The sequence below is a fragment of the Crinia signifera genome, chromosome 4 (genome assembly GCF_055691185.1).
Source record: "Crinia signifera chromosome 4, ASM5569118v1, whole genome shotgun sequence".
In the NCBI taxonomy this organism is placed as follows: Eukaryota; Metazoa; Chordata; class Amphibia; order Anura; family Myobatrachidae; genus Crinia; species Crinia signifera.
In genome coordinates, this window is record NC_139220.1 from 71,314,385 (window position 1) to 71,341,466 (window position 27,082).

The window sequence follows — 27,082 nt, forward strand, 5'->3', positions numbered from 1 at the left end:
CCCCCCTTGCGGGCTCGCTGCGCTCGCCACGCAGCGGGCCCGGTGCCTCGCTGCGCTCGGCACACTAATTTATTCTCCCTCCAGGGGTGTTGTGGACACCCACGGAGGGAGAATATGTCGGTATTTCGGCGGTCGGGATTCCGGCGTCGGGATTCTGAACGCCGGGATCCCGACCGCCGGAATATTAACTGCATCCCTTCCAGCTTCACATTCACAGGTTACATGTGAGCCGTGTATGCTGCCACAGCCCAGTGGTGTAACCACTCAGGTCAGTGGGGTGCCCCCACAACTTGTGGATGGGTCACAGGCTGATAGTCAAGAGCCTGCCTGGGCCAGCAGCATAAAAACGCTGATGGACTCTGTTGCTTCCCAGCTCTCTGCAAATACGCAGCAGACGCAGAGGGTGCAAAGGGAATTAGCCATGTTGTCTGCCAGGGTTGATATTCTCACCCCTCCCCCTGCTCAGCCCCCAAAGCGGCCTGCTACTGTAATGGCCCCTGACTCTGATGATGATGATGATGACATCCTTGAAGTGGGAGATGGGGCAAATGAACAGGATACTGTTCAGGAGCAGTCCTTAGTTCATGGTTCTGAGGCTTTAATTAAGGCCATTAGGGAAGTGTTAGAGCTTCCTATGGAGGAACCCTCTGAGGGAGATTCCTTTTTCATGACCCAGAGAAAACAGCCGGTGTATTTCCCAGAACAGGCTGAATTAGAAAGTGCTTTTAAAGGTGCTTGGCAGAACCCTGAAAAGTTGTTCCAGCTTTCAAAGAGGTTCACAAATGCGTATCCCTTTGATCCTGTTGGTAGGAAGAAGTGGGAGGAACCGCCAGCGGTGGATTCCTCTGTTTCCCACCTTTCAAAGAAGGTGCTGTTACCAGTTCCTGGGGTGTATACACTCAAGGATAGTGCAGATAGGCGACTTGAAGCAACACTTAAGTCTATGTTCACGGCCAGTGGGGCTTCACAACGCCCGGTATTGGCCAGTTGCTGGATGGCTAAGGCCATTTATACTTGGTCCACGCAGATCCAAGAGGGTTTGTTGGGGGACATGTCCGTGGCTCAGATAGGTGAAAACCTGCGTCACATTCAGGACACGACACGGGTGCTTTGTGAGGCACAAAAGGAACTGGGCGCTATAAACGCGCGGAATTCTGCAATGGCCGTGTCGGCTAGGCGGGCTCTGTGGCTGCGCCAGTGGGTGGCTGATGTGGATTCCAAGAAGAGTGTGGAAAGCATACCTTTCACAGGGGAGAGGCTCTTTGGTAGTGAGCTGGACGACTGGATTTCTAAGACTACTGCAGGGAAATCCACATTCCTCCCATCAGCACCCACTCCGGCAAAACGCCCTTTCACTGGTCCCTCCCAGCAGTCCTTTCATGGGTCCAAGTTCCGCCCTAAGGCCAGAGGCGCCTCTAATGCTAGCAGAGGCACTAGAGGGAAATTCAGGAAGCCAAACCCCTCAGGTCATCAGGACCGTTCCACCGCCCCTGCCACTTCCAAGCCGGCAGCATGACGGGGTGCACCCACCACGAGACTGTCTCGAGTTGGGGGCCCGGCTGTTACACTTCAGCAAGGTGTGGGACGCCTCGTGCCTAGATTCCTGGGCCAGGAGTCTTATTTCGCTAGGTTACAGGCTGGAGTTTGCCAGGCTCCCTCCTCGACGCTACTTCAAGTCGGCCCTCCCAGCCTCAGTGGAGGATCAGTTGCTCCTTCAGGGAGCAATTCACAAGCTCCTCCTGTCCAAAGTAATCCTACCTATACCAATACAGGAACAAGGCCAGGGTTACTATTCAAACCTGTTCCTTGTCCCCAAACCGGACGGTTCAGTTAGGCCCATTTTGAACCTGAAGTCGCTGAACCCCTTTCTGCAGGTGTTCAAATTCAAAATGGAGTCGCTCAGGTCGGTGATTGCCTCCCTGGAAAAAGGGGAGTTTCTGGCCTCTGTAGACGTCAAGGACGCCTATTTGCACGTCCCAATTTGGCCTCCCCATCAAGTCTTTCTAAGATTTGCGGTGGGAAACAGCCGTTACCAGTTTCAGGCGCTACCCTTCGGGCTGTCAACTGCCCCGCGCGTCTTTACCAAGCTCATGGCAGAAATGATGGTCCTTCTCAGGCTCCAGCGGGTGAATGTCATACCCTACCTGGACGATCTGCTGATCAAGGCAGGATCGGAGGAGGCCCTGAGAAGTGTGTTAATTCTGACTATGCAGGTGCTGAGAGACCACGGGTGGATTTTAAATATACCAAAATCCTCGTTGCTCCTGAGCCGGAGAATGGTGTTCCTTGGTATGACTCTGGACACGATGGAGCAGAAGGTGTTCCTGCTGGCCGAAAAGTCTTCAGCTTTACAGGAATTGGTAAGAGAGGTCCTATCAAATCCTTGGGTCTCTGTGCACCTCTGCCTGAGGCTCTTGGGCAAGATGGTTGCTTCATTCGAAGCCATCCAGTATGCCAGGTTCCACTCCAGGACTTTTCAGCTGGATATCCTCACGAAATGGTCAGGATCCCCCCGGCAAATGCACAGGAGGATTTGCCTGTCTGCGCAGACCAAACTCTCCCTGCAGTGGTGGCTAGATTCGCCAAATCTATTGGCGGGTCACTGCTTCCAGATACAGGACTGGCTTCTGATTACCACGGATGCCAGTCTCAGAGGCTGCGGAGCCGTGATACAGGGAGTCCGCCTGGTCTCCGATGGAATCCATGCTGCATATAAGCAACCTCAAACTGAGCGCTGTTCACTATGCCCTATTACAGGCGGAGCCTATGCTGCAGGGCAGGGCGGTACAAGTCCAGTCGGACAATACAACTAAGGTTGCCTACATCAACCTCCAAGGAGGGACAAGGAGCATGCCCTGTATGAGGGAAACCACCAGGATATTCTCCTGGGCGGAACGCCATGTAAAAGCCCTGTCGGCCATCTTTATACCAGGAGTCGACAACTGGGAAGCGGATTTCCTCAGTCGTCACGATCTCCACCCCGGGGAGTGGGGACTTCACCCTCAGGTGTTCCAGGACCTGGTAGATCTTTGGGGGCTCCCTCAGATTGACCTTATGGCCTCACGGTTGAACCACAAGCTGGACAGGTACTGTGCCCGGACCAGGGATCCAGGGGGACAGCAGTAGATGCCCTGACTTGGACGTGGGATTTTCAGCTGGTGTGCCTGTTCCCACCGCTCCCGTTGCTGGCACGGGTGCTAAAGAGGATTCGACACCAGAGAGTAGAAGCCATTCTAGTGGCTCCAGACTGACCTCAAAGGGCCTGGTACGGGGACATTCAGGCCATGCAGGTAGAAGACCCGTGGCATCTTCCTCTAAGAAAAGATCTTCTCCTCCAGGGACTGTTTGTCTTTCAGGACTTACCGCGGCTGCGTTTAACGGCCTGGAGGTTGAGCGGCAGATATTAGGCCTCAAGGGACTACATCTCTCTGTAATTACAACCATGACGCGTGCCAGGAAGCCGGTTTGGACTTGGGCCTCCAGTTGGGGTCCTTGAAGGTACAGATCTCGGCTCTGTCAGTATTTTTTCAGAAGAAACTGGCGCTGTTGCCGGAGGTCCACACCTTCCTGCAAGGGGTGCTGAGGATTCAGCCTCCCTTTGTACCACCCACCGCGCCTTGGGACTTGGATGTGGTCCTCACCTTCCTCAAGTCCTCTTGGTTCGTTCCTTTGGAACAATCAGAGTTAAAACATCTTACTTGGAAGACTGTTGTCCTGCTGGCCTTAGCCTCAGCCAGGCGGGTGTCTGAGCTTGGGGCATTGTCTTGTAAAAGCCCTTACCTGGTATTCCACGAGGATAGGGCAGAGCTCAGGACCAGGCCGCAGTTTCTGCCAAAGGTTGTGTCCGCATTCCACCTGAACCAACCTATTGTGGTTCCTTCCAGCACGGTACATCCTAACATACCGCTCTCTTTGGATGTCGTACATATCCTCAAGGCGTATGTTAAACGTACGGCTAGAATCCGGAAGTCGGATAGTTTGTTTGTATTGTATGATGCGCAAAAGAAGGGCTCTCCTGCATCTACAAGGACCATAGCCCGGTGGATTCGATGCACGATACAACAGGGCCGCAACTTGGTCAGGGAGTAACACGTTTGTCAAGTTTTACAGATTTGACACTCTGGCCAGGGAGGATTCCCAGTTCGGACAAGCGGTTCTACAGCAGACTCCGCACGTTCCCCGCCCGTTCTGGTAGCTTTGGGACCTCCCCATAGTATAACCCAGTATCCCATTGGACGGTAGAGAAAATAGGATTTTGGGTACCTACTGGTAAATCCTTTTCTCATAGTCCATATGGGATACTGGGAGCCCGCCTCTGTGCGGCTTTCTGCTGTAACGACATGGTTACTAACACGGTTAGGGCTTGTTGCCTTGTCATATATTGACCGTCTTCAATGATTATTGGTGAACTCAAAAGTTGTTATGATTCACCTCTTTTGTTATTTTATGTTTATTATTTTGGTTTGGGTGTGCTGTGAGAATCTCACCACGTTATTGTTTACATACCTCCTCACATAGCTCTCCTTCGGCACAGTTTTTCATTAACTGACTAGTGGAGGGAGATAGAGGGGAGGAGCCAGTGCACCCACACTGAAAGCTTTAATGTGCCTGTCTCTCCTGCGGAGGATCTCTATCCCCATAGTATAACCCAGTATCCCATATGGACTACGAGAAAAGGATTTACCAGTTGGTACACAAATCCTATTTTTTTTATATCTATAACACTGTGTTGTCCTCACAAGGAAGCGCTAGGTTGGGTGCACCATTCCCATTCTTTTCTCATTTAGATTTGTAAGTCTAATACCCCTTTTACACCAGAGGTTGGACCTGGGATATTGCCTCTCCAGTCCGGGGCGGGGCGGGGCGTGGTGTAAATGGGCTGAAAAAAAATAACACGGGTACTGTTCCCTGGGAATCTGACCCGGCAAATGTTCAGGGACGGACATGGGGCTTATCCGGGGCTCAGGGTGGTGTAAATGGTCATTATCCGGGTTATTTGGCAGGGAGAAGGCAGCAAAGAACTGATTGGTGCTTCTACAGCTCTGGCAGATAATGTCATTTACCGAAGACCCGCACATGGAGCAGCGCAGCACCAGCAGAAGCTGCGTTACCATGCTGTTTGCAGCCTGTACCCTACACTACAGCAACAGTCTGTGCTGGAGGCACTCTCCCCAGTGAGTTAACAGCCTCATCTGCAGGAACACACGCTGGCTGTCACACAAAGTGTGTCCCAGTGCGTTACACGTTTGTATTCATACGCACATCTATAAAGATTCCAATGTATGATGATTTTATGCATATTTTCAGCTTAATAAAGCTAAAAAACTTGAGTGTCATGTTCCATTTGTTGTGACCTCATCATCAATAGGCCAAAAATCCATTTTTTAATGACAGCAGCAAGGAAAGGCAGGGCTGATCCGTTCTCAGTGTAAAAGGGCATTACCGGGGAATAACCTGGATTGAAGTGCAGTGTAAATGGGGTCTGAGGCAGGGCATGTCCTGGTAATTACCCGGGTTCAATTTCCCGGGTCCTACCCGGCATTCTGGTGTAAAAGTGGTATTAAAGGTTAGACTTTATTGGTACACCCCAAGCTGCTACCCTAAGAGCGCCTGAGATAAACCCAACCTTTGAATCATATTGCACCTTTGCTGCCCGCACAGAGGCGCTGGGCACTTTGCTAGATCAACCTGTACCCAGCTGCCTGCTTCAGAGTAAAGCTCAGAACTTGGGCCAGAGGAGGGGGGAAGCGGGCCCGCTGCACTGAGAGCGCTGCTTGTGCAGCCTGTGACTGTACCCAGCTGCCCGCAGCAGGAGAGGAGGAAGACGGGACTGCGGTACTGGGCACTTTACTTGTTCAGCAGCCCGGTACCCAGCTGCCTGTGCACAGTTCAGATGCCACGGCAGAGGAGGGGGTGGCGGCACCGCAGTGCTGGGTACACTGCTTGTGCAGCCTGCCCACAGCAAGAGAGGAGGGGGGACGGGACTGCGACGCCGTGCTGGGCAGCTGGGTACAGGGCATCTGCCCTGTACCCAGCTGCTTGTGCAGCTCAGATGCCGGGGCAGAGGAGGGGGGTGGCGGGACTGCAGCGCTGGGTACATTGCTTGTGCAGCCTGTGACGAACACAGCTGCTGGCAGCAGTGCACAGCTCAGATTCAGGCAGCAATGAATAGATGCAAGGGGGGTTTGGGAAGGGTCCCCTGACAAATTAAGGTTTGTGGGTCCCTGGGAGGCAGATGTTAACCTGGGCAGCGGGGTCCAGAAAGCGCTGGCGGGCTTGAGGTCCCTGCGGTGTATGGACAATCAGCGGTGGCGTCCCTGCGGTGGATGGGAACTGAACTAGTTCCCATACACCACAGGGATCCCGCTGAGATTGTCTATATGCCGCAGGTATCACCTGCCTCCCAGGGCAGCAAAAGCCAGGCAGGGTGGAATTCGACGGCTTTCAAAGGGGCAGGGCGCAGCACCCTGTGAAAGAAGCCTAGCGGGAACACTACATATGATACATTACATAGCCCCCCCCCCACTCATAATACCGCACATATGTACCCCCAAATATAATACTTTACATAGGTCCTCCACACACAGGTAATAGTACAGCACGTATTTCCCCCCACATATAATACAGCACATAGGTGCTCCCACTCAAATAGTATAGCACATAGGCCCCCCATTTAGTACATTACATAGGTCTCCCCACTCAAATAGTACAGCATATAGCCCCCCCCCCACATAGTACATTACATAGGTTCCCCCCACTCAGATAATAGTACCCCCAATCATAATACCGCACAGATGTACCCCCACATAGAATACATCACATAGGTCCCCCCTACCCAGATAATATGGCACATAAGTCCCCCCCACACACACACACACAATACAGCACATACCCCTAAAAAAAAAAAGAATATAAAAAAGTTAATGCAGCACATGGTTAGTTACCTGCCAGTTTGCAGAGGGGGTCCAAAAGCAGCTCCCTCTCCACCAGACCTCCCTCCTGGGACATACCCCCGCAGCCCCAGAGTGTCATCCTGCAGCTGGTGACCGTGCGGCGGGTTTTCCATTTCAGTTGTCTACCCAGCCGGTGGCTCCTCTGTCAGCTGCCTGTGTGCTGAGGCCGGACCGGAATCCCGCCTCCTTCCCTGCAGCCTGCGTGCTCAGCCTCAGCCAATCCCTGAGCCGCAGGCCTGGCAGGCTGCATCTTCTAAAACCACTGGACAGCTGAGCCGTCTGTCCTGTACTTGTACTAGGGGACCCCGGCAGCTGTCAAGCCTTCCTGGGCAACTGCACTGCAGCAGCACTGAGCCACGAGCGCAGTAGATCGGAGAACTACCGATCTGATCTGTGGCCCTGGCCCTGCGGGAGATTGCGGAGGAAGATGGAGCAGCGGGGGGAGGGGAAGCTGCCAGGCGGAGGGGGATGTAGGGGCCGGGCGGAGGGGACGGGGCTCCCACTGCCGGGGGGAGGGGGGCCAGATGCTGCTGCCAGACGGAGGGGGGATGGAGAATAGAGGTGCCGGGCAGAGGAGGAGCTCATGGTCATGCTGCTAGGTAGCCGCAGAGGGACAAATTCTGGGCAGCATCCGTCCAGCCCCCCGTGTGCACACCTATGAAAGGCCCTGTCCCCCTAAACAAGTGGGCGGGGTCAGAATTCACCGGGGGGTTCCCCGCTAGGCCAGTCTGAGCCGGAGTGAACTATTAGCAATAAGGATGTTCATTAACATTTTCTTCCTACTGATAAATAAATGTACAGGTTGAGTATCCCTTATCTAGAATACTTGGGACCAGAGGCATTTTGAATAATGGAATATTCTGTTTTTCAGAATATTTTTTTACATTTGATGAGGTATTTTGAGTATGTGACCCATGTGTGAACACAAAATGCATTTATGTTGTATAAACACATGAAATACACATAAGTATATTTTATTTTTGCATTAAATAAGGTTACAAAACATGAAATCAAGTTGAGTACTAACCCATGCACTGAATTTGAATGCTAAGCAATAATTTTCTTGCACATATTTAATGCCAGTCACAGATCATGTCCCCAGTAGTGCCAGTCACAGATCATGTCCCCAGTAGTGCCAGTCACAGATCATGTCCCCAGTAATGCCAGTAATATATCATGTCCCCAGTAATAGATCATGTCCCCAGTAGTGCCAGTCACAGATCATGTCCCCAGTAGTGCCAGTCACAGATCATGTCTCCAGTAGTGCCAGTCACAGATCATGTCTCCAGTAGTGACAGTCACAGATCATGTCCCCAGTAATGCCAGTAATATATCATGTCCCCAGTAATGCCAGTAATATATCATGTCCCCAGTAGTGCCAGTCACAGATCATGTCCCCAGTAATGCCAGTAATATATCATGTCCCCAGTAGTGCCAGTCACAGATCATGTCCCCAGTAGTGCCAGTCACAGATCATGTCCTCAGTAATGCCAGTAATATATCATGTCCTCAGTAATGCCAGTAATATATCATGTCCCCAGTAATGCCAGTAATATATCATGTCCCCAGTAGTGCCAGTCACAGATCATGTCCTCAGTAGTGCCAGTCACAGATCATGTCCTCAGTAGTGCCAGTAATATATCATGTCCCCAGTAATGCCAGTCACAGATCATGTCCCCAGTAGTGCCAGTCACATGTCACGTCCCCAGTAATGCTTTTAGCAGAAAAAAAGTTGAAATTATGGTTTTCAGAATAATTTGGATAGTCAGATATCCGGATAAGGGATACTCAACCTGTATTGGATTTTAGAATAGAGTTGGGAACTTACAGCTGTGTCATTTATCCACTCTGAAGCAGAAATTCTTGTTTAGTGGCATAGATCAGATTTATTGTTAAAGGGGAAAGCGATCTTCAATAAAATGTTTAAATAATAGCAACAAAGTTTGAACTGGCAAAATAGTTATGTCATTTTTGTTGTGGAACCGCAATGAGAAAAAAAAGACTTTGTATAATTAGCATTGAATAACGATTGCCGGCATACCATTCAGTCTCCATATACATGGGTGGTAACATATAGGAGATTATAATGACGTTGATGTTATTTCCTATATTCAAAACCTCTAGTAGACATTGGGCATTCACTGTGGTAGCTATGGGACAGACAGAACAACAGGTCTAACTGTAATGGCTTCTAATCAATGGATAGACAGTGTCTATGTAGACAGTCAATAAGTCGACATTGTCAAAAGGTGGACTGTGTTTAGGGTTGACAGGGACAAAAGGTCAATATGACAATGTCAAACACAAATATAGTGAAAACAAGAGTTATTTGGGATTTATTTATTTTTTAAACGTTTACTTTATTTAACATCCACATGGACATGGCTTGAGAATAATAACTTTGCCCAAAGTAAAACCAGCCTGTGTTAGTATATGTTGGCACTTATCATAGTCACAGATTGTGCAGTGCATAGAAAAAACATGAAAAACTTGTCCCCTTTTTTGTTATCCCTGTCAAACTTTTGACCCTTCAACCTTTTGCTTGTCAACCATATTGGGGGTGACCAGTTAACTGAATATTTCCTGTAGATCTATTATTCCATGCACGCTTTCAACTAATATATGCCATACATCTGTGGCCCCATACCTGTTCTTCGGATCCATCGAATGGCTGACATGGATGGATCGAGGATCTGACAGTCTGTAGACCAAAACAGCATGTTAAAAAAACAGATGCCGGGCATCGGCGATGAGCAGTGATGCGTACTCCTGCATCATCGCCAGGAAAGCTGTACATCTGCTTGTATTACCAGCAGATAAGCAGCTTTGTGGGCGGCTTTGCATAGCGCTGCTGACAGTGCAGGGCAGGGGGAAAGTGGCTCAGTGTGTATGCACTGAGTGGCTTTCCCCCCAGCGATGACAGTGTGTATGTACCTTACTGTAATACTTTTATTTTGTTCAAAATCCACATTGCAGTTGGTCACATTAGTTTCAGTAGAATTTAATAATGCTTTTCCCTCGCAGGTGCAAAGTCAGTGAAAATACATTAGTTTAAGGTACAAATGTCTGGACTTAGGTTCCTCCCTTTCCCCAATAACTAATTAGACATCCAGGGTTCGCAAATTCTCGCTATAGCGAGTATTTTACCCACTTTGGAGCACCAGGGACTCATTTTTTATGAATGGCTGGGTCCCCTGGGACCCAGCCATTATGGGGTGCATGCCATATTAATATGTGTGACAAGGGCGGAGGGATCTGTTTCCCCATCAGTTGTGATGCGACCGTGGAGAAGACAAAGCGTGACTTACGGCAGCTTCATACATCTGCTGGGCGCGAAAATGAAAGGGTCTCTGTCACCGCAGAGTCATAGGCAGCAGTGCACGGAAGCTGCGTAAGCTGGCTCCTGCACTGTGCCTCAACAACAGACGACTGGAGCCAACACCAGAAGCAGATGCTCAGAAGGGGAACAGAGCTGTGGCTGGTGTGAGGATGGAGCACGAGGAACTGAAATTGGGGGCCAGAACCAGGGAGGTGTGACAGTGAGGACAGGGCAGACCTGGGCAGGAAGTAGAGGTAAGAGGGGTACGTGGACCATTTAGCAGGCTGCTTGGCTGTGTCATGTAAGGGGATTTATTGCTAGCAGGACTCGGGCTGCAGACTTCCCTCCTCCTCTCCTACCTCGCGGTGCTGCTTTCTTGTGTGTCACTGTCACCTCCTCCAGGCTCTGAGTGCTGGCTGTTAATGGCCCACTTGTCCCCTCCTTCCCTCACTGCACAACTGGCAGAGATGCTGCAGCTCACCAATTAACTCTTAACAGGCAGAGCTGCCTGTAGGGGAGGAACCTATAGACTCTGCTGGGATTTCACTCACCCTATGCCTCCTGTTCCTGCTGCCATTACTTTTAATTTAGTTCTAGAAACAATGGACAGGGGCAGAATCCTGATTGGTGCAGCACAGGTGTCCCTATTTGGACTATTTCTAGTATATGTGTATCTTGCTTTATGTGAGTGGGCAAATTGGCAATTGATTACCCTACCCCTCCCCCAAAAGCCACAGTTTTGGGTTGCCCAGATCTATGCCCTTGGCTCAGGGTATATGCCATATGGAGGAGAGGAGGAGGCTTCTGTATGTGCCATGCTGGGGAAGGTGAGAGGAGGCTTTATTCCGTTGGGACCCAGAAAAGGTCAAGTAGGACCCCGATTTTTGTAAGTGAGGGGTCCCAGGGACCCATAACTTTGGGGGTTTTCGCAATCACTGGACATCTATAAATATTTAATTAGCTTTATTTAGGGTAATAATTCTGTAATTGAGTCTGCACAGTGCACAATATTTGTTTAAAAGATGTCAGACAAGTGTATTGGGCGTTGCTATACCAGGTGTTTTAACATTACAAGATACAGGTGGTTCTTAATTTTTTTTACAGTGGCTTAAAGTTACAAAAAAAATTAAAATCAGTTTTCATGTTTTTTATGCACCGCTAAAATAACCAGGAGCGTTTACTGTACTTACATTTTGAAAAATATTTCTCATTATTATTATTTTTTTGTGCAGTATGTTTTCCAATTATGGATTTGCCTGTTTTTAGGGTACATGCTGATTTCCCCATTTTTTGTTCACATTTACTACTGTTTGCATTTGGATAGAGAATATGGAGCACGCACAGCTGTTAATCCACTGGCCAAGATTGCTTCATTCATTTTTGTGTCAAATTCAATTGAATACAGGTCCAAATATCCGTTATCCATATTTTTCTGCAAAACATACATTCCAGAAAGTGAAAAATTATATATTTTTTTTGCTAAAAGCACTACTTGGGACATATGTAACAGCACTACTGAGGATGTAATATGTAACTGGCACTAAATATGTGCAAGAAAATGATTGCTTGACATTTAAAATCAGTATCTGAGATAGTCCACAAACTTTGTTTCATGTTTTGAAACCTTGTTTCATGCACAAATAAATATGTATGCGCTCATTTCTTGGCTCTGGGCTACACTGTACACACACGGTCAGATTTGTTGGGACCAGTATTTTCTTTGAAATAACCTGACACAAGTAATTGGCATCAACAATTAATGTCATATTTATTAGAAATCAGACTTTGCATTTGACTTTTGATTCAAAAGAATATTTGGTACTGTGAATCTACACAAGTACCGAATATTTAAATAAAAACTAAATGGCCATCTTTCATTTGCAGCATGCTTTTATATCTATCTATGTAGATCGGACATTGATTTCAACCCGATAATTTGCTGAATTACACGGGTATTTGTTCAGTGGAAAAGAGTCAACCAGGGTCGCAAATCTCAGTTTGCATCACCCAGTAACTTGATGTCAGGTGTAAAGGGTTATTAGGAAGTTTTCCATGGCTCATTTTCTAACATTCTTACTATCCTGTTTAATCAGGGGTCAGTTTTTCCTTTTGTAGCCGTGACTAGGGAGTTAGCTACAGTCTCATGGACTTTAAACTACTTATTTGCAGCACAGAAACATGAAGCTGTTTGAATATGGAATTATAGCATCTACATGTAATGCACTTGTCTATTATTTTCCTTCTGATCAGCTCAGACAACACTTTCCTTTGCTTTCTCTGGTTCATGAGTCCATATTCTCTACTTAACTATCAAGAATGACTGTATAGAAGATTGAAAATGTGTGATGATTATTCAAGAAAGCATATATTCTTTCTGGTTGGAGAGAAAATGTAATAATGTATGGGACTAAAGGCCCATACACACTGGGCGACTTTGAGCTGAAAGTCGCTCAAAACAGCAGGTTTGAGCGGCTTTCAGCTCAAAGCCGTCCAGTGTGTATGGCCTGGCGATGAGCGCTGCTGCGCGCTCCTGCAACATCGCTGGGAAAGCCGCTTATCTGCTGGTTATACCAGCAGATGAGAGGCTTTTAGGAATGCTTTGCATAGCTCTGCGCTATGCAACGCTGTCCTTCCCCCTCCGTCGGAGCCGGGCAGGGGGAAAGCAGTTCAGTGTGTATGCACTGAGCGGCTTTCCCCGCATCGATGACAGCGGTCATCGCTGTCCATACACGCTGGGCATAGTCGCCCTGTGTGTATGGACCTTAACTGACAATTAACCATTTGCTCCCAAAAACTGGAAAATACACAAAAATAGTTAATGTAATCAATTTATTTTAACATATATTTTTGTCTGTTTTGTAGTGTGTGGAATCGAATGCACAATTGTCATTTGGTCCCATTACCAGATTTTTGTTCAAACTGGAAAGATTGGACTGATTATCTTTTACGGTGTTTACCTATATTTAGTTTAAAATATCTCTAGAATCCAATTATTCATTATCTTTTCTGAGTAAAACTTTTAGTGTGCCCTGAAGACTAGACTTGAGACCAGGGCCGGCGCCACCACTAAGCAGCTTTAGGCATGGAGGGCGGCACATGGGTGCAGGTCCCACCCCCCCTCCATGGAGCCAGGGAACCCGCACCAAACTTCTCTCACCCCCCCCCCCCCCGGTCTCGGCGGCGGCTGCCACATCAAACCCCCAGGACTCGGCAGCCGCATCAAACCCCAACCCCCCAAACTCGGCAGCGGCCAGGTAAATCTTTAGATGTATACCCAACATAAGACATGTGATCCCTCTCCACTGGCATGTACCACTAGCAAATCCACCTTCTATGTTGCTCATGTTCTCCTAGTGACAATCCCTTCTACTCTCTGTACTTGCGTCTCTAGTAGTGTATGACATGTGTATGTGCATTTTACTCATTGTACATGTAATGTTGTTAATGTTCCTTGTAAATAATGGCTGTGTGCACTCTCACCTACTTCCAGGGGTTCTCTGTGTAATCAGCTTTTCCTGAGTCTAAAGTGCACATGTGATGTTCACAACTTGTACTTATTGATAGATTTATAGCATTTACAATACTTTGCACTGATTGTAGTGGCTCAGTCAAAAGTGAATAAAATATTAACACACAAAAATAATATAAATAAATATCAATAGATCCAACAGAGAATGTCAGGTGAAATCAGAATGTCTATCAGAATGACATTCTCTGGAGAACGATATAGTGCATACATACTGACCAGTGACGTCACCCGCCCCTCGCTCTGTACATGCAGTCACTGATTATATTGTCAGATTAAGCTGCATGGATAGACGACGGGTGTCATTAACAATATTGAACATATACTGTACACTGGATGATATACACACAATATTAACATTGTCTATATAGTTAATTATATATCACCCATATTTGTTTTTTATTGTATCACTACAGTACAATGTATCCTTTGTTTACCAAATTTACCTCTGTGCATTTAACAATGTTATTAGGTTTCCTGTGCCTTAACAATTGTTTAGATCTACTTGCAGATTTTGCCATTTTGTTATAGCAAACCCCCAAAGCCAATCCTACCATATGTTGTGTGTTTGTAAAAATACAATAAAGTGATAATGCCTGTCATCAAAATGTCCACATCTCCCCAGAAGGTGGAGCAATCTCCTGGTCTCAGAACATCTGGCTTCGATACAGCCCTGATGATGATGTTTGCTATTGGCCTATGTGTGCATACTGTATGTCTTCTGACTGTGCTCAATCAATGTACTGGAATAAATCTAGTTCCTCTACTCATGTGCCAAGCTACCAGATCTTGTCCAGTTTATCAACTTTTCATACGCGTGTCACCAAATCTTGCGCTATTCTTGTTGCTCATTCTGACCAGTAAGATTGGTCCATTCTTCCTCACCACTTTGGTGACTTCTCTTATGTCACTCAGTAAGGTCACAGGCCTACATATGAATACATTTTCTATTAAGCCCCTTGAGAGGTGGATCCTGCCCCAGCAAAACCCACCACAGAACATAGGAGCCCCCCCCTTCACCTTCGCTTCATTTGTACACTGGAGGCTGAGCTCCCCTGCCTCTGCTGCCCCAGCCGCCAGTCACAGCAGTGACCACAGGCGGCAGGCGATGTTCGTGGCGGCTCGGGAGGACTCAGGTGCCTGAACACCTGAGCCGCCTGAACATCCCAGAGCCTGCCACCTTGATCACTGCTGTAAAGTGAATGGCAGCAGGGGTCAGGGGAGCTCCGGTGTACGATCGCCAGAGTGGAGGTGATGGGGGGGGGGGGGGGGCAGAAGTGACGAGGGGCCCTAGAGGTTGTGCCTCTAGGCACAGCTGGTGCGCACCTACTGCAGCATAGTGGTATACCCGGACATTTTCTGGGACAGCCCTCTGCGGCAGTGCAGCTGAGCCCAGAAAATTTTGGGGCATACCACCGAAGGGGTTAATGATGTATTAATCTAGCAAAAACATTTATAATGTAAATACATTTGCCCCTTAGGAACAGTTTTTGTAGTGATATGTGGTCCAGTCTAGATCTTTCTATTCCTCCAGTTCCCCTGAAGCACATCAATTGACAGCAGAGAGATTGTATATTGTAAATGAGCTGCATATAATACAGATGTCTATTTCTGGTTCAAATTTTTTTGTGCTACAGACACACAGTGACATTATGATTATGTAAGTCATGGGAATAAGCAGTTTATTTTGTGACATGATTAGACTGTTGCAGTTCAGAAATGATGTACCTGCATGTATAAATAATGAAAAAAATGATTATTTGAAAGGTTAATTCCTGTTACTTGTGTCTCCCCCCCCCCCCCCCCCCCCTCCCCCCCCTCCCCCCCCTCCCTTTCAGTGGAACCTGATCTGCGATCATGACTGGAAAGGACCATTAACTACCTCACTCTTCTTTTTGGGAGTGCTCCTTGGCTCTTTTGTGTCAGGACAGATTTCAGACAGGTATTTCTCTAATATTATTCCCCAACACGGCATTAACCCCTTGAGTGGTGGGGGTTTTTTTGGGAGCGCTCCCCACTGGGCGAGTTTTTGATGGGGAGCGCTCCCTTTAAAAAAAAAAAAAACACTTGCTCCCTGGGTCCGGGCAACGCCGCTGCACTGTCAATCAGTGGCTGCCCAGACCTGCGCCGCGTCCCTGTCCCCGGCAGCCGGCTTGTCGAAAGCCGGCGCCGGGAACTTCATACAAAGCCAAGAGGGGAGAGGAGGAGGGAGGCGCCGCTGTAAACAGTGGCAATCCCAAGAATTTTCCGGGCTTGCCAGACTGGGTACTGAGGCACAGCCCGGAAAATTCTTGGGATTGCCACTGAAGGGGTTAAGGGGCTATTTCCTAAGCCTTGGAAAAAGATAACGTACCAACCAATCAGATCCTGTCATTTTTACAACACAGCCTGTTACATTGCAGCTAGAAGCTGATTGACTGGTACTTTATTTCTTTCTGACCCTTAAGTCAGTAGCAATTCGCCACCACTGATCAGTTTGATAAATTAAATTAAAATAGTTTTTTGATGGTACAATAATAAATGAACTGGAATACAGATCCCCAACAATGAGGGGGTTAGTAAATGCTGCATGACACAATTTGTGTCTCACAGTGTAGTGTACAGTATCTGTAGTAACACAGAACTGAAAATAGGGATATGGTCAAATGAAACAAAACCTCTATGGGAGCAATTGGTTTTTGCTCATGTGGAGTCCCACAAGGTTCATTGGGGCAGATGTATTAAGCCTGGAGAAGATATAAACTGGAGATAAAATGGAGGTAGGTAAGGTAAAAGGAGATAAAGCACCAGCCAATCAACTCCCAACTGTCATTTTCAAACACCGTTCATTGTGGTAGATGTACCAATTCACCCGTAACGTTTTAAAAATAACACGTCCCGCTTTTCCTGCATAAAGGGGAGAAGCGGGCACCCGTAACATCCTGATATATTAAGCTCCCCCCAGCCGATGAGGAGAGCCGTTATGTCCTGTCTCTACAGCTCTCCTTAACGGCGCCCCGACATCCCTGTGCAATCTCCCTTTCCCCACGTCTGGCTGTAATGGGCATGTGTGAGATATCGCTATTACCACGAGAACCTCAGCGGAGCCCGTAGTCTTCAGCAGGGCTCTGAGCTGGTGAAGCGTCCAGGGCGGTTTAACGCCTAGACGGCTGTTAATACATCGCCCCGGCCACTAATTAGTGGGGGGGATTGCAGGGGACAGCCCCGCTGAGCGTTACTCGGCGGGCTTTCCCTAGTGCACATTAGGTGCGCTGTTCATACAGTTAACCAGCGTTCTGTGCAGCATATGCACTTAATGCTGGTTAAAACATCTTCACCATTGGCTGGTGCTTTATCTCCAGTTTATCTCTTCCAAATCTTAATACATCTGCCCCAATATTGGGACCCACCTTGTTTAATATATGAATTCATGATATAGATGGTGACATATAGTGAGTAAGATTGTAATATTTGCGGATGTCACAAAATTGAGTAAGGAAATTTAACTTGGGAGAGGATGTGGATACACTACAAAGTGACTTCATTGAACTGGAAAGTTGGAAATAGCGGTTCCAAATTGCTTCCGGCTCTGGGCAGGCTTGGCAGGGATTGCATGCGATATATTGCATCAGTTCCTCCGAGGGGAGGAGTTGCCACAGTGTTTGGGGTGCCTTAATGCATTTGAAGTTCCAATCCCATGTACAGCACACATGTGAACATATGCAAATGTTAGACACATGTTCTTCTATTGAGACGCCAACCGGCAGCTTCATAGATCCATGCAGTGGCTTATAAATGTGCAGCAGTGGTGGCACAGTCTATGATAATCAACTGTTTGAGTAACCCTATGGAGATGCAGAGTGGTTTTTGAGAATAGCTTTTGTAAAAATGGACAATGTCCCTCCTCCCTCATTTTTAAGTGAATATGCAAAACATTTACAAGTACCATCTTATCTCCAGACTGCAGCAGCATTGTTATCTTAAAGTAAAAATCCCAAACTGTTGGGCTACGTTAGGGGCAGATTCAACTAAATGTGTTAGCCGCAGTCTATGGAGGTGCAAGGAGAATCCACTTACCAAAACTGGCCTTGTTTGCTAATTAATTTACTGTTCTGCAACCAGGCAGAAGTCAGGGGACAGGGGAGCTTTTTCTGATATTAATACATTTTAATATTAATATGCAGCTGCTGAAATATCTAACATGCAAGTAGGTATTGTAAGTAGTTTTATGACCTGTTTTCACTAGGAGGCAGCAAAAACTTTTTAGCACTAATTTAACTAATACAACAATTGAAGGATGAAATTATTTATTTTTTCATTTTATAAACATATTGGGCCGTTATCAATGTGGCCGGTGAAGGGGGTTAATCACCAGGGATCGCCGAAAACAAGCAATCCTTGCTGTTTAACCCCCACCCCGGCCACTCGCCCTATTCTATGTTTTGGGGGAATGCTCGCTGTCACAGGACGACCGGGATTCCCCCAAACAGTGAGGCCCGTGGCTAATGCAGGGAGCCTGCTACATTTAGTTGCGAGCCTCGCTGTTTTAGCAGCCGCACACTGCATTTTCCCCTTACTACAAAAACCTAGCGAGGGGGAAACGGCGTGTGCAGGGGTTCAGTTGACTGCTGTCACAGCTCGCAAAAATCATTGAATACCCTCCATAGAATGCTTCTTAATGAGAACTTATTACAGTCCATATTAAAGCTTACAATGAGTGTTGAGCTATGTTTCGTATGCCTGCCTGAGTGCACACAGTCATGTTAAACTAGACAAAAGGGATTAGAATTATTATATTTCTATTGTAACTCGTCTTTGGAGTAATGTACTTGTCTAACTTCTCCCTGAAGGTTTGGCAGGAAGAAAGTCCTTTTCGTTACTATGGCTGTGCAGACCGGCTTTAGCTTGGTACAAGTCTTCTCCATCAACTGGGAGATGTTTACAGTGCTGTTCATCATTGTTGGAATGGGGCAGATCTCCAATTATGTGGCCGCTTTCATACTTGGTAAGAATACAGCATGATTGTTGGAATTTTTTTAGACAATTGTGGATAGTTCCTCATATGCACTATTTTTATTGTTCAATGTACTGTATGATTTGTATTGATCATGAAATTTAAGGTCCAATAAAATGAAACCCATTCACCTCTACCATCCATTACCAGCTCTGTCTAATTAGAATACATGCTATGTATGTGTTACAGATGCATAACCAAGAAAGTCCTTGTTCAATAGAAGTTACAATATAGTATCATAAAGGACAAAGCTGAGAATAGCAAGTGTGATATTAAGTGAAGACTGGGGCAGCGGTGGGGGTGTATAAGTATGAGTACTGTAGATTGATGTTGTTTCAGAGCAGATGTAGTTAAAATGCTTGTAGTCACCACTCCGACTGTTAGAATGCTGAAATGGCATCCCAGTGGTCAGACTCCCGATGGTAAGTTAGGTCCTCTGATTATGCTGTGGGGGAGGGTTGGCATGATGACTAGGCTCAGGCTGCAGGGGTGGGACTTGGTTAGGGTTATACTGTAGCCTGGGGTATTAAAATACTCAACAGGACACCTCCGAATATCAGATTGCCGCTGTCAGCATTCTGACTGTTGGGGTGATGACTGCTGGGATATCTATACCATCCCTTTCAGAGAGCCGAGGGAGGCATCGTAGGGAATTGTACAAGTGGGATGTGGCACAGGACAAGTCTCATAGGTGGAGGTGAAGGGTGGTTATCAGAGAAGTGCTGAAAAGCCAACCTAAGGATGTGAGGAGGAATATTTCAAGATGAAATTTTAGATGATGTAGATGTGATGGTTATGGCAAGTAATGTGTATTGTATTCAGGAAGATATTAGGGCTGCAGCTGATAATACTGAATGGGGCAGGAGCAGACTGATGAGGAAAATGCCTGATGGGGGCAGTTGGAGATGATGAGAAAGGAGCAGACCTTGGTTGAATCTGTGAAAGTGGTTATGATGTGAGAAATAAAACAGGATGGAGACCACACGGCAGACTGAGGAAACAGGGTGATTTATAGGGTGCACTGGGAGGAAGGATGAGAAATTCTCTTTTGGTAATTTTTAGATTTAAGTAGTTTTGAGATATTCATGTGGAAATAATAATGGGAACGGTTGGTTCCTCAATGTATTGGAAATGAGATGTTAAGGGAGGAGCGTTACAGTAGATTCGGTGTCATCAGTGCTGAGGTAGTACTGAAGGCCGCTTTAGGGAATTCATTCACCAACAGTAATAGGACCTTATTCTAGTTCACTCTTAGAGGCAAATTGCTTCTTAGCTGGACAAAACCATGTGCACTGCAGGGGGCAGATGTAACATGTGCAGAGAGATTTAGCTTTGGGTGAGTTATTTTGTTTCTGTGCAGGGAAAATACTGACTGCTTTATTTTTACACTGCAATATAGATCTCACTTTAAAGAAAACCCCCACCCTCTAATTCTCTCTGCACATGTTACATCTGCCCCCTGCAGTGCACATGGTTTTGTCCAGCTAAGAAGGAATTTGCCTCTAAGAGTGAACTAGAATAAGGCCCATAGTGTATAGTGAGGAAATCAGAGTAGAGGTCATTGCATCTTGTTACCGACAAAGAATAATGCACAAAAGAGGTTTTGTTGCAGCTAAGACAGTGGAGTTTCCAAAAGGAATGTACAAAAAGTGTTCATTCTAGAACCCTGCACCTTTCAAAACCTGTGCAGTTCCTCTTTCTTCTGCGGCAGACGTCAGGGGCCCCAGGGATAACAGTGGTAGAGAGTGAGGTCACGATCCAATTCCAGCACCAGAAAGGATAAAACTTCTGACTGCCTAGAGACAGCCCTGGCTCCTCTAGCCCGCCTCCTAGTCTAGCTACTTTCAGTTTTAAGGTGTGTACACACGGGAGCAATATTAGGTAAAATCGCTGGGAATATGGTCGCTGAGCGACCATATTTCCAGTGATTTGGAGCGCAGCTGGCGATAAATCGCCAGCTGCGCACTCCCGTGTGCAATCCCTGCTGGTCGCTGGAGCATGCTCCTGCGACCAGCGGCTTTCCCCGGCAATCACTGTGCCGGTAGGTCAGCGCAGCCCAGTGCCGCTGCTCCCTCCCTCCTCCCTTCACGGAGGTCAGCGCCGGGGAGATCAGCATTAATCTCCCCAGCCCGGTGCCGCTGCTCCCTCCCTCCTCCCTTCACGGAGGTCAGAGCCGGGGAGATCAGCATTGATCTCCCCAGCCCCGTGCCGCTGCTCCCTCCTTCCTCCCTTCAAAGTGACAGCAGCAGCGTCTGCTGCTGCTGCACTCCCCCTCCGTCCCGTAGCAGTATCGCTAGCAATCATATTGCACCGTGTGTACACAGCATTAGTTGTGCTGGCAGGAGCCAACATGCATTTTAGAAAGGGGCTGTTTTAAGCAGCCTAAACTTTGTTTAAAATTTTTTTTTTATTCTTATTTTTACACTGACTCTTTGTCAGTGACAGAGCAGCAGCATGGGGGTCTGTTAGACCCCTGCACTGCGCTCCATCACCCGGACCCGGCAGCCGCACACCTCACACGTGGCTTCCACAGCGGGGGTGTCGGCTGGTTCCAGGCACTGAGGAGACGCAGCCGCGACGGGGACCGGGACTTCAGCGGTGACAACCGCTTCAGGTAACGCGCTCCCGCAAGCACCGGATCCCTGCCATTTTACCGGCGCCGCATGAGTCATTAATCCCGGCGGCCATTTGCTAGTAGGGGGAGGGAGCCTCTCCTCACACAGTCCCCCTCTCGGGGACAGGAGGAAGGAATATACCCACATGCGTCTCCTCCCCTGATCCTTGCCTGCCTGCCTGCTGCATAGTGATAGAGGGACACGGAGAGCACTTTGCCAGTCCGGGGTCCACCTCTTCACAGCCAGGCCATTTGGACAAATCCCCCCTGTACCTCTCCTACTGGAGCAAAGGTTACAGCAATTTATGCTCCTGCCGGCCATAGTGCTTTGCGGAGCTCAGTGCCACTTTATTATTTGCATTGTATGTGTGCTATGTCTCTTATACTGGGTAACACCATCACTGCATGTCAGAAGTATAGTGTGTTAACTGTACCAGTTTAGCTGCCTCTTGTACAATGTCAGAGGACAGCGTTAGTGACACAGGGGCTCCTATATTGGTGTCCTGCACACATTGCAAGGCTAGCCCGGGTACTACCGGCCAGCCTGGGCAGTTTTGAGTATAGCCTGATGGCGGACCGAGGCTACCCTTTCAAAAAGGGCGCCATTGTAATGGTGTGTACACACTGTACTTTTTGCCTTCCAATGTTGACGATATAGTCAACATCGGATCGGAATCGGATGCAGATCGCAAGGGTTTTAATCCTTGCGATTCCGATCCGATTCCGCGTTCATGTATCGCAAGGCAGAAAGTCTTGTCTGCCATGACTATATAGTGCAGATCTGCACTATATAGTCAGACTTGTATGCAAATCGGATGTGCCTTCAGATACTATTCACGATCCGATCGGATCGTGGATAGTATCTGAAGGCACATCTGACCGTGTGTACACACCATAAGAGGACGGAGCTGGCCAGGTGGGGAGCTTACCGCAGGGTTTGCTCCCAGAGGCCATGGCACTTCCCCAGCTATCACGCGGCTCTGGCGGTCATTTTAACATACTTGGCACCCCTGCACGCTGCTGGAGGCTCCGGACTGATGCTGCCAGGGCTGTGCTCCAGCTTGTCCTGGTTTCCCAGTGCATTTATGAATGCAGTAGCTCCCCCAGGTTCTGTGATCAGACAGTGGGGTTTAGAGCATAGTGGGCTGTATGTAAATTACGTCATAGCACTCCTGTGTCCATGGTGTTGTTGATGGCCTGTGGCAGCTCATCTCCTTATACTGTCTCTCTTATCCAGTGATTCTAATTCTGGTTACCTATACCTACTCTCTGTGTGTGTGTTTATGTGTGTGTGTGTGTGTAGTGTATAAGTGTTTATATTGGCAGGTGGAAAGTGTATAACTCAGTTTACACTGTCATCAGCCCCCTGTGTTCCATCCCAAAGGGATGTTCCTGCTGACTTCCCTGGTGTATTTTTTTCTCTGTATTACTGCTACCACAGAGTGACAGAGAGATTGTTAGATCTATGCAATAACCCTTGCTTTCTTCCAGAAAGATACACTGTGTTCTCAGATTACAGTTTGTGGGGGACAGTTTGCAGCCAGCTAGGTCATACAGAGGACAGCAGGAAGTCTTATATTCTGCTATCAGGGTGACACAGAGGTCACTCCCTTACTAAAGGCCCATATACAGTTGACGATTTTCAGCTGAAAATCGCCTAGTGTGTATGCCCCACAGATTGCCGACTAGCGATGATGCGCGCTCCCGCATCATCGCTAGTTAGGTGGGCAATCTGCTGGTTTTACCAGCACACCTAGCGATGATGGCTGGTTTTTTCATTGCCAAGTGTGTACAGCAGCCAGGCTGAAAGATGAATGTCTTTCAGTCCAGCTGACAGCCAGCTCCCTCCCCCTGTTCATACTCACCCCTCCCCGCTCCAACGCTGCCTGCTTCTCCTCCGGCTCCAACGATGCGGCTGCAAAGTGACAGCTTCTCTCAGCTTCTCAGTGACGCCCAGCCCACCAGCAGAAGCCCCGCCCCCCGGCTGACTTGCGTGCTCCTGCTGTGTGGAGATAACGCCACTGACCACCAATGAAGTTGTTTTAAGGCAGTGATATATGCATTGCTGGCACATGCCAGCAATGTATATATTACTGCACCACTGGGCACCAATTAATTTGTTTTAAGGCAGTAATATATGCATTGCTGGCACATGCCAGCAATGTATATATTACTGCACCACTGGGCACCAATTAATTTGTTTTAAGGCAGTAATATGTACATTGCTGGCACATGCCAGCAATGTATATATTACTGTACCACTGGGCACCAATGACACATAAGCCAATAATATATACATTGCTGGCACATGCCAGCAATGTATATATTACTGTACCACTGGGCACCAATGACACATAATCCAATAATATATACATTGCTGGCACATGCCAGCAATGTATATATTACTGTACCACTGGGCACCAATGACACATATATATATATATATATATATATATATTGTGTATATATATTGTATATATATATTGTATATATTACTGGCAATACTCGTCACCAATGAATATTGGCAGCAATGTATACTCACTCTCGACTGGGCTGCTACTCTCAATGTGCTCTTAAACTCCCCCGTGGCAACGAGCACTTCACCACCACCACCCCTGGGATCGAGCATGAAGGGCCCTGGGATCGAGCATTAAGCCCCTGGCATCGAGCATTAAGTCCCTGGCATTATGGTATGTGGCTAAATGGGCATCATGGTGTAATGGGAATCGCGGTGTGTGGCATAAGGTGTACTGGTGTGTATAACATGTAATGGGCATTATGATGTGTGGCATAACGTGTAAGGGACAATACGGCTGCAAATAAAATCGTAGATATGCACATTGGCGGGATTTCCCTGGGCAGGGCGGCATTTACCTGATCGCTGGGCTCCAAATATACGCAGCCCAGCAATCAGTTCTGAATTAGGCCCCAAGAAAAGAAATGCACTGAATTACATGGCCCCTGCTCCCACCCTTGGAATTTTAACCCCTCCCATTATGTAAATATCCTTTTATATGAAAGATTTTCAGCAAAGTCTTTCGCCTCCTGAAAATCTCTTGCTCTTTGGGGAAAATAGCTCAGTGTGTATGCACTACTTTGGTAAAAGATATATCTATCAAAGATTTTGGCAAAGTCTTTGGAAACGAAAATCTTCTAGTGTGTATGTGCCTTAAGGGTTTGTAACATTGCACTGTCACATACAGAGCTGGTTGTGGTGTGTACTCACGATACAATCCAGTGTGGGATCTGACTCTGTAGTCGGAATTACATTAGGATCACATGCAGATAGCATGCAGATCGCACCTTTGAGATCATGATGCACCCTTTTTGCAGGGCAGAAATGTCTATATGAAGTCTAATGCAGATAGCATGACTTGTATGTAACTAAAGGTGCCCATACACGTTACTATTATAGTATCCAATATTGGATACAATATCGCATCTCATCTCATCTCGGTTTTGGGATGAGATCAGATGAGATGAGATCTAGTACAAAAAGTATGTGCTGCACATACTTTTTGTACTAGATCTCATCTCATCTCATCTTATCGCAAAACTGAGATGCGATATTGTATCCAATATTGGATACTATAATAGTAACGTGTATGGGCACCTTTACTCATGAGTTAGCAAAGTTTTCTATAGCAAGTCAAATGGCAAAAGAATCTCACAGTGTGTGCACGCCATTACAGTTCTGGTCCAGACACTTGTAAAGTGTAAAAGACCTCTGCAAACTTTTAAACCCTGTCGGCCATAGTCCAGGTCTGTTTAAACTTAATAAAGAGAGATAGCTCAATCAGCAGCGCTCCCGTCACTATCCAGACTAGGCGCACGGCTATGAGGATTCAGTCCCCACAATACCATGGGTTATATTTCATGCTCTGACAGGGCATTATGGCAAACGTCACCAATGGTGGACTCTGAAGTGTAATTTCTCCACAGGATAACCTTCGGTATTCCTGCCCAATGGAAGTTGGAGAATAATTTGACTTAGTATTCCTCCAGGCTTCTAGTAGCCTTGCACCCCAGCAGGGTAGCATTTTCGGAGGATGCAGCTTTGGAGATGCAGTACGAATTGTGTAATGGTTAACATTACTACCTCACGGCACTGATGTCATGGGTTCCATTCAAACGACGCCATTACCCTAACTGTGTGGAGTTTATGTATATTCTTCCCGTACTTGCGTGGGATTACTCAAGGTACTCCCGTTTTCTCCCACAAACCATTCGGTTTGTCAATTCTTACGGTTCTCCACTAGATTATGTTAGCGGAGTAAAACTGGCTGCAGCTTTTATAATAAATAGTGATTATGGTCTTGACTACACATCCCTTCGGGGACGCATTCTCACTCTGGTACAAGTTTTACTGGTTACCAATGTTGACGGCCATGTTCACTTCAGCGCCACCATATGCTATATACCAATATGCTGCCTCTTATCTATACGACCTATGCATTTGTGTGTTATATATATATATATATATATATATATATATATATACGTGGGTACATAAAGAGGCCACTCTCCAGACTGTTGATAGTTTTAGAACTGTATTTTATTTCTCAATAATGCTGCCACATTTTCGGGTCAACGTTTCAGCTCACATCAGAGCCTTTTTCAAGACTTGCAGACTGCTTAATACATGTAAAGTATGTGCCGTAAACACCTATACAAAAATACAAAAGCATAAAATAATCTGCATCAGTGCATCAGGATGTATATAAGCATAATTGCGTACATAACCATGAACCGCTACCAGTGTGTTTTAAATCATCACACTGAAATTTTTTTTATCAAGTCCAAGCTAAAGAGCATATACTAGTTTACAAACATGGAGACCAGACAGTACAACATACCTCATGACATCCAAAATGAAGTGCACGCCATCCTGCACATGGTAGACCGGCTTCTAGGCTTTTAAGCTCCTGCCCGGCTACTACTTCCGCCCAATGAACCGCATCAATGGACCGCAAGACCGACTTCCTGTTTCCGGTACTCATGCTTTACAGCGCCTTAGCACATCGCGTCCTTAACTACAATTCCTAACCCACAGCGCCGTTCTCACTGACAGCACTGCGTTACGCAAGCAGGCATGTCTATCCGGCAAAGGCTGTGATCACACCGCAACCATCACTATTGATACACGCATGCGCATATTAGCGACCGAGACACTTAGTCTCAAAAGTCAGTATAATACTTACATAATGTCAAATATGGCATATTGACCTGTCCAGCCAACCCCGATTATTATAGAGAGATACTAGCATCCTGTGGCACTGATACAGTTACAAGTAAATAGTTGTTACTCCAAAAACATTTTTATAAAAAATACAAAAAATTACAAAAATTAAAAAAAAAAATTATACCTACACAAAACACATAGAAAACATACAAAAGTAAAGACTGTGCTGCTGCTTATTGGATCCCATCAAAGAAATATAGATAAGGAATTATTTTCATTTAACCCCCTAGGGGCAATGGTGTCCAATTTAGCTATCCACCTAGCTTCTCTTTGGAGGAGAGCACGCCCTCTGTCACCTCCTCTCTCTTTAGGTGGTTCCCAATCTATAATCATATATTGTAATGTAGAGATTTGATGTCCTTCTTTGACAAAGTGAACAGCAACAGGTTTGTCTGAAGAACCAGTGCTGTATGCTAATCGGATTGATGATCTGTG

The 27,082-nt window shown here is 46.9% G+C and overlaps 1 protein-coding gene across 1 annotated transcript in view; it reads left to right on the plus strand.

Moving 5' to 3' along the window:
- LOC146074095 (organic cation/carnitine transporter 2-like) overlaps window positions 1-27,082 on the plus strand; it is a 98,183-nt gene that overhangs the window by 16,264 nt on the left and 54,837 nt on the right. Inside the window, exons 2-3 of the mRNA XM_083181837.1 lie at window positions 15,637-15,740; window positions 18,628-18,782. Of these exons, the coding sequence (XP_083037963.1) occupies window positions 15,637-15,740; window positions 18,628-18,782 (259 nt within the window). The remainder of the gene's footprint in view (window positions 1-15,636; window positions 15,741-18,627; window positions 18,783-27,082) is intronic.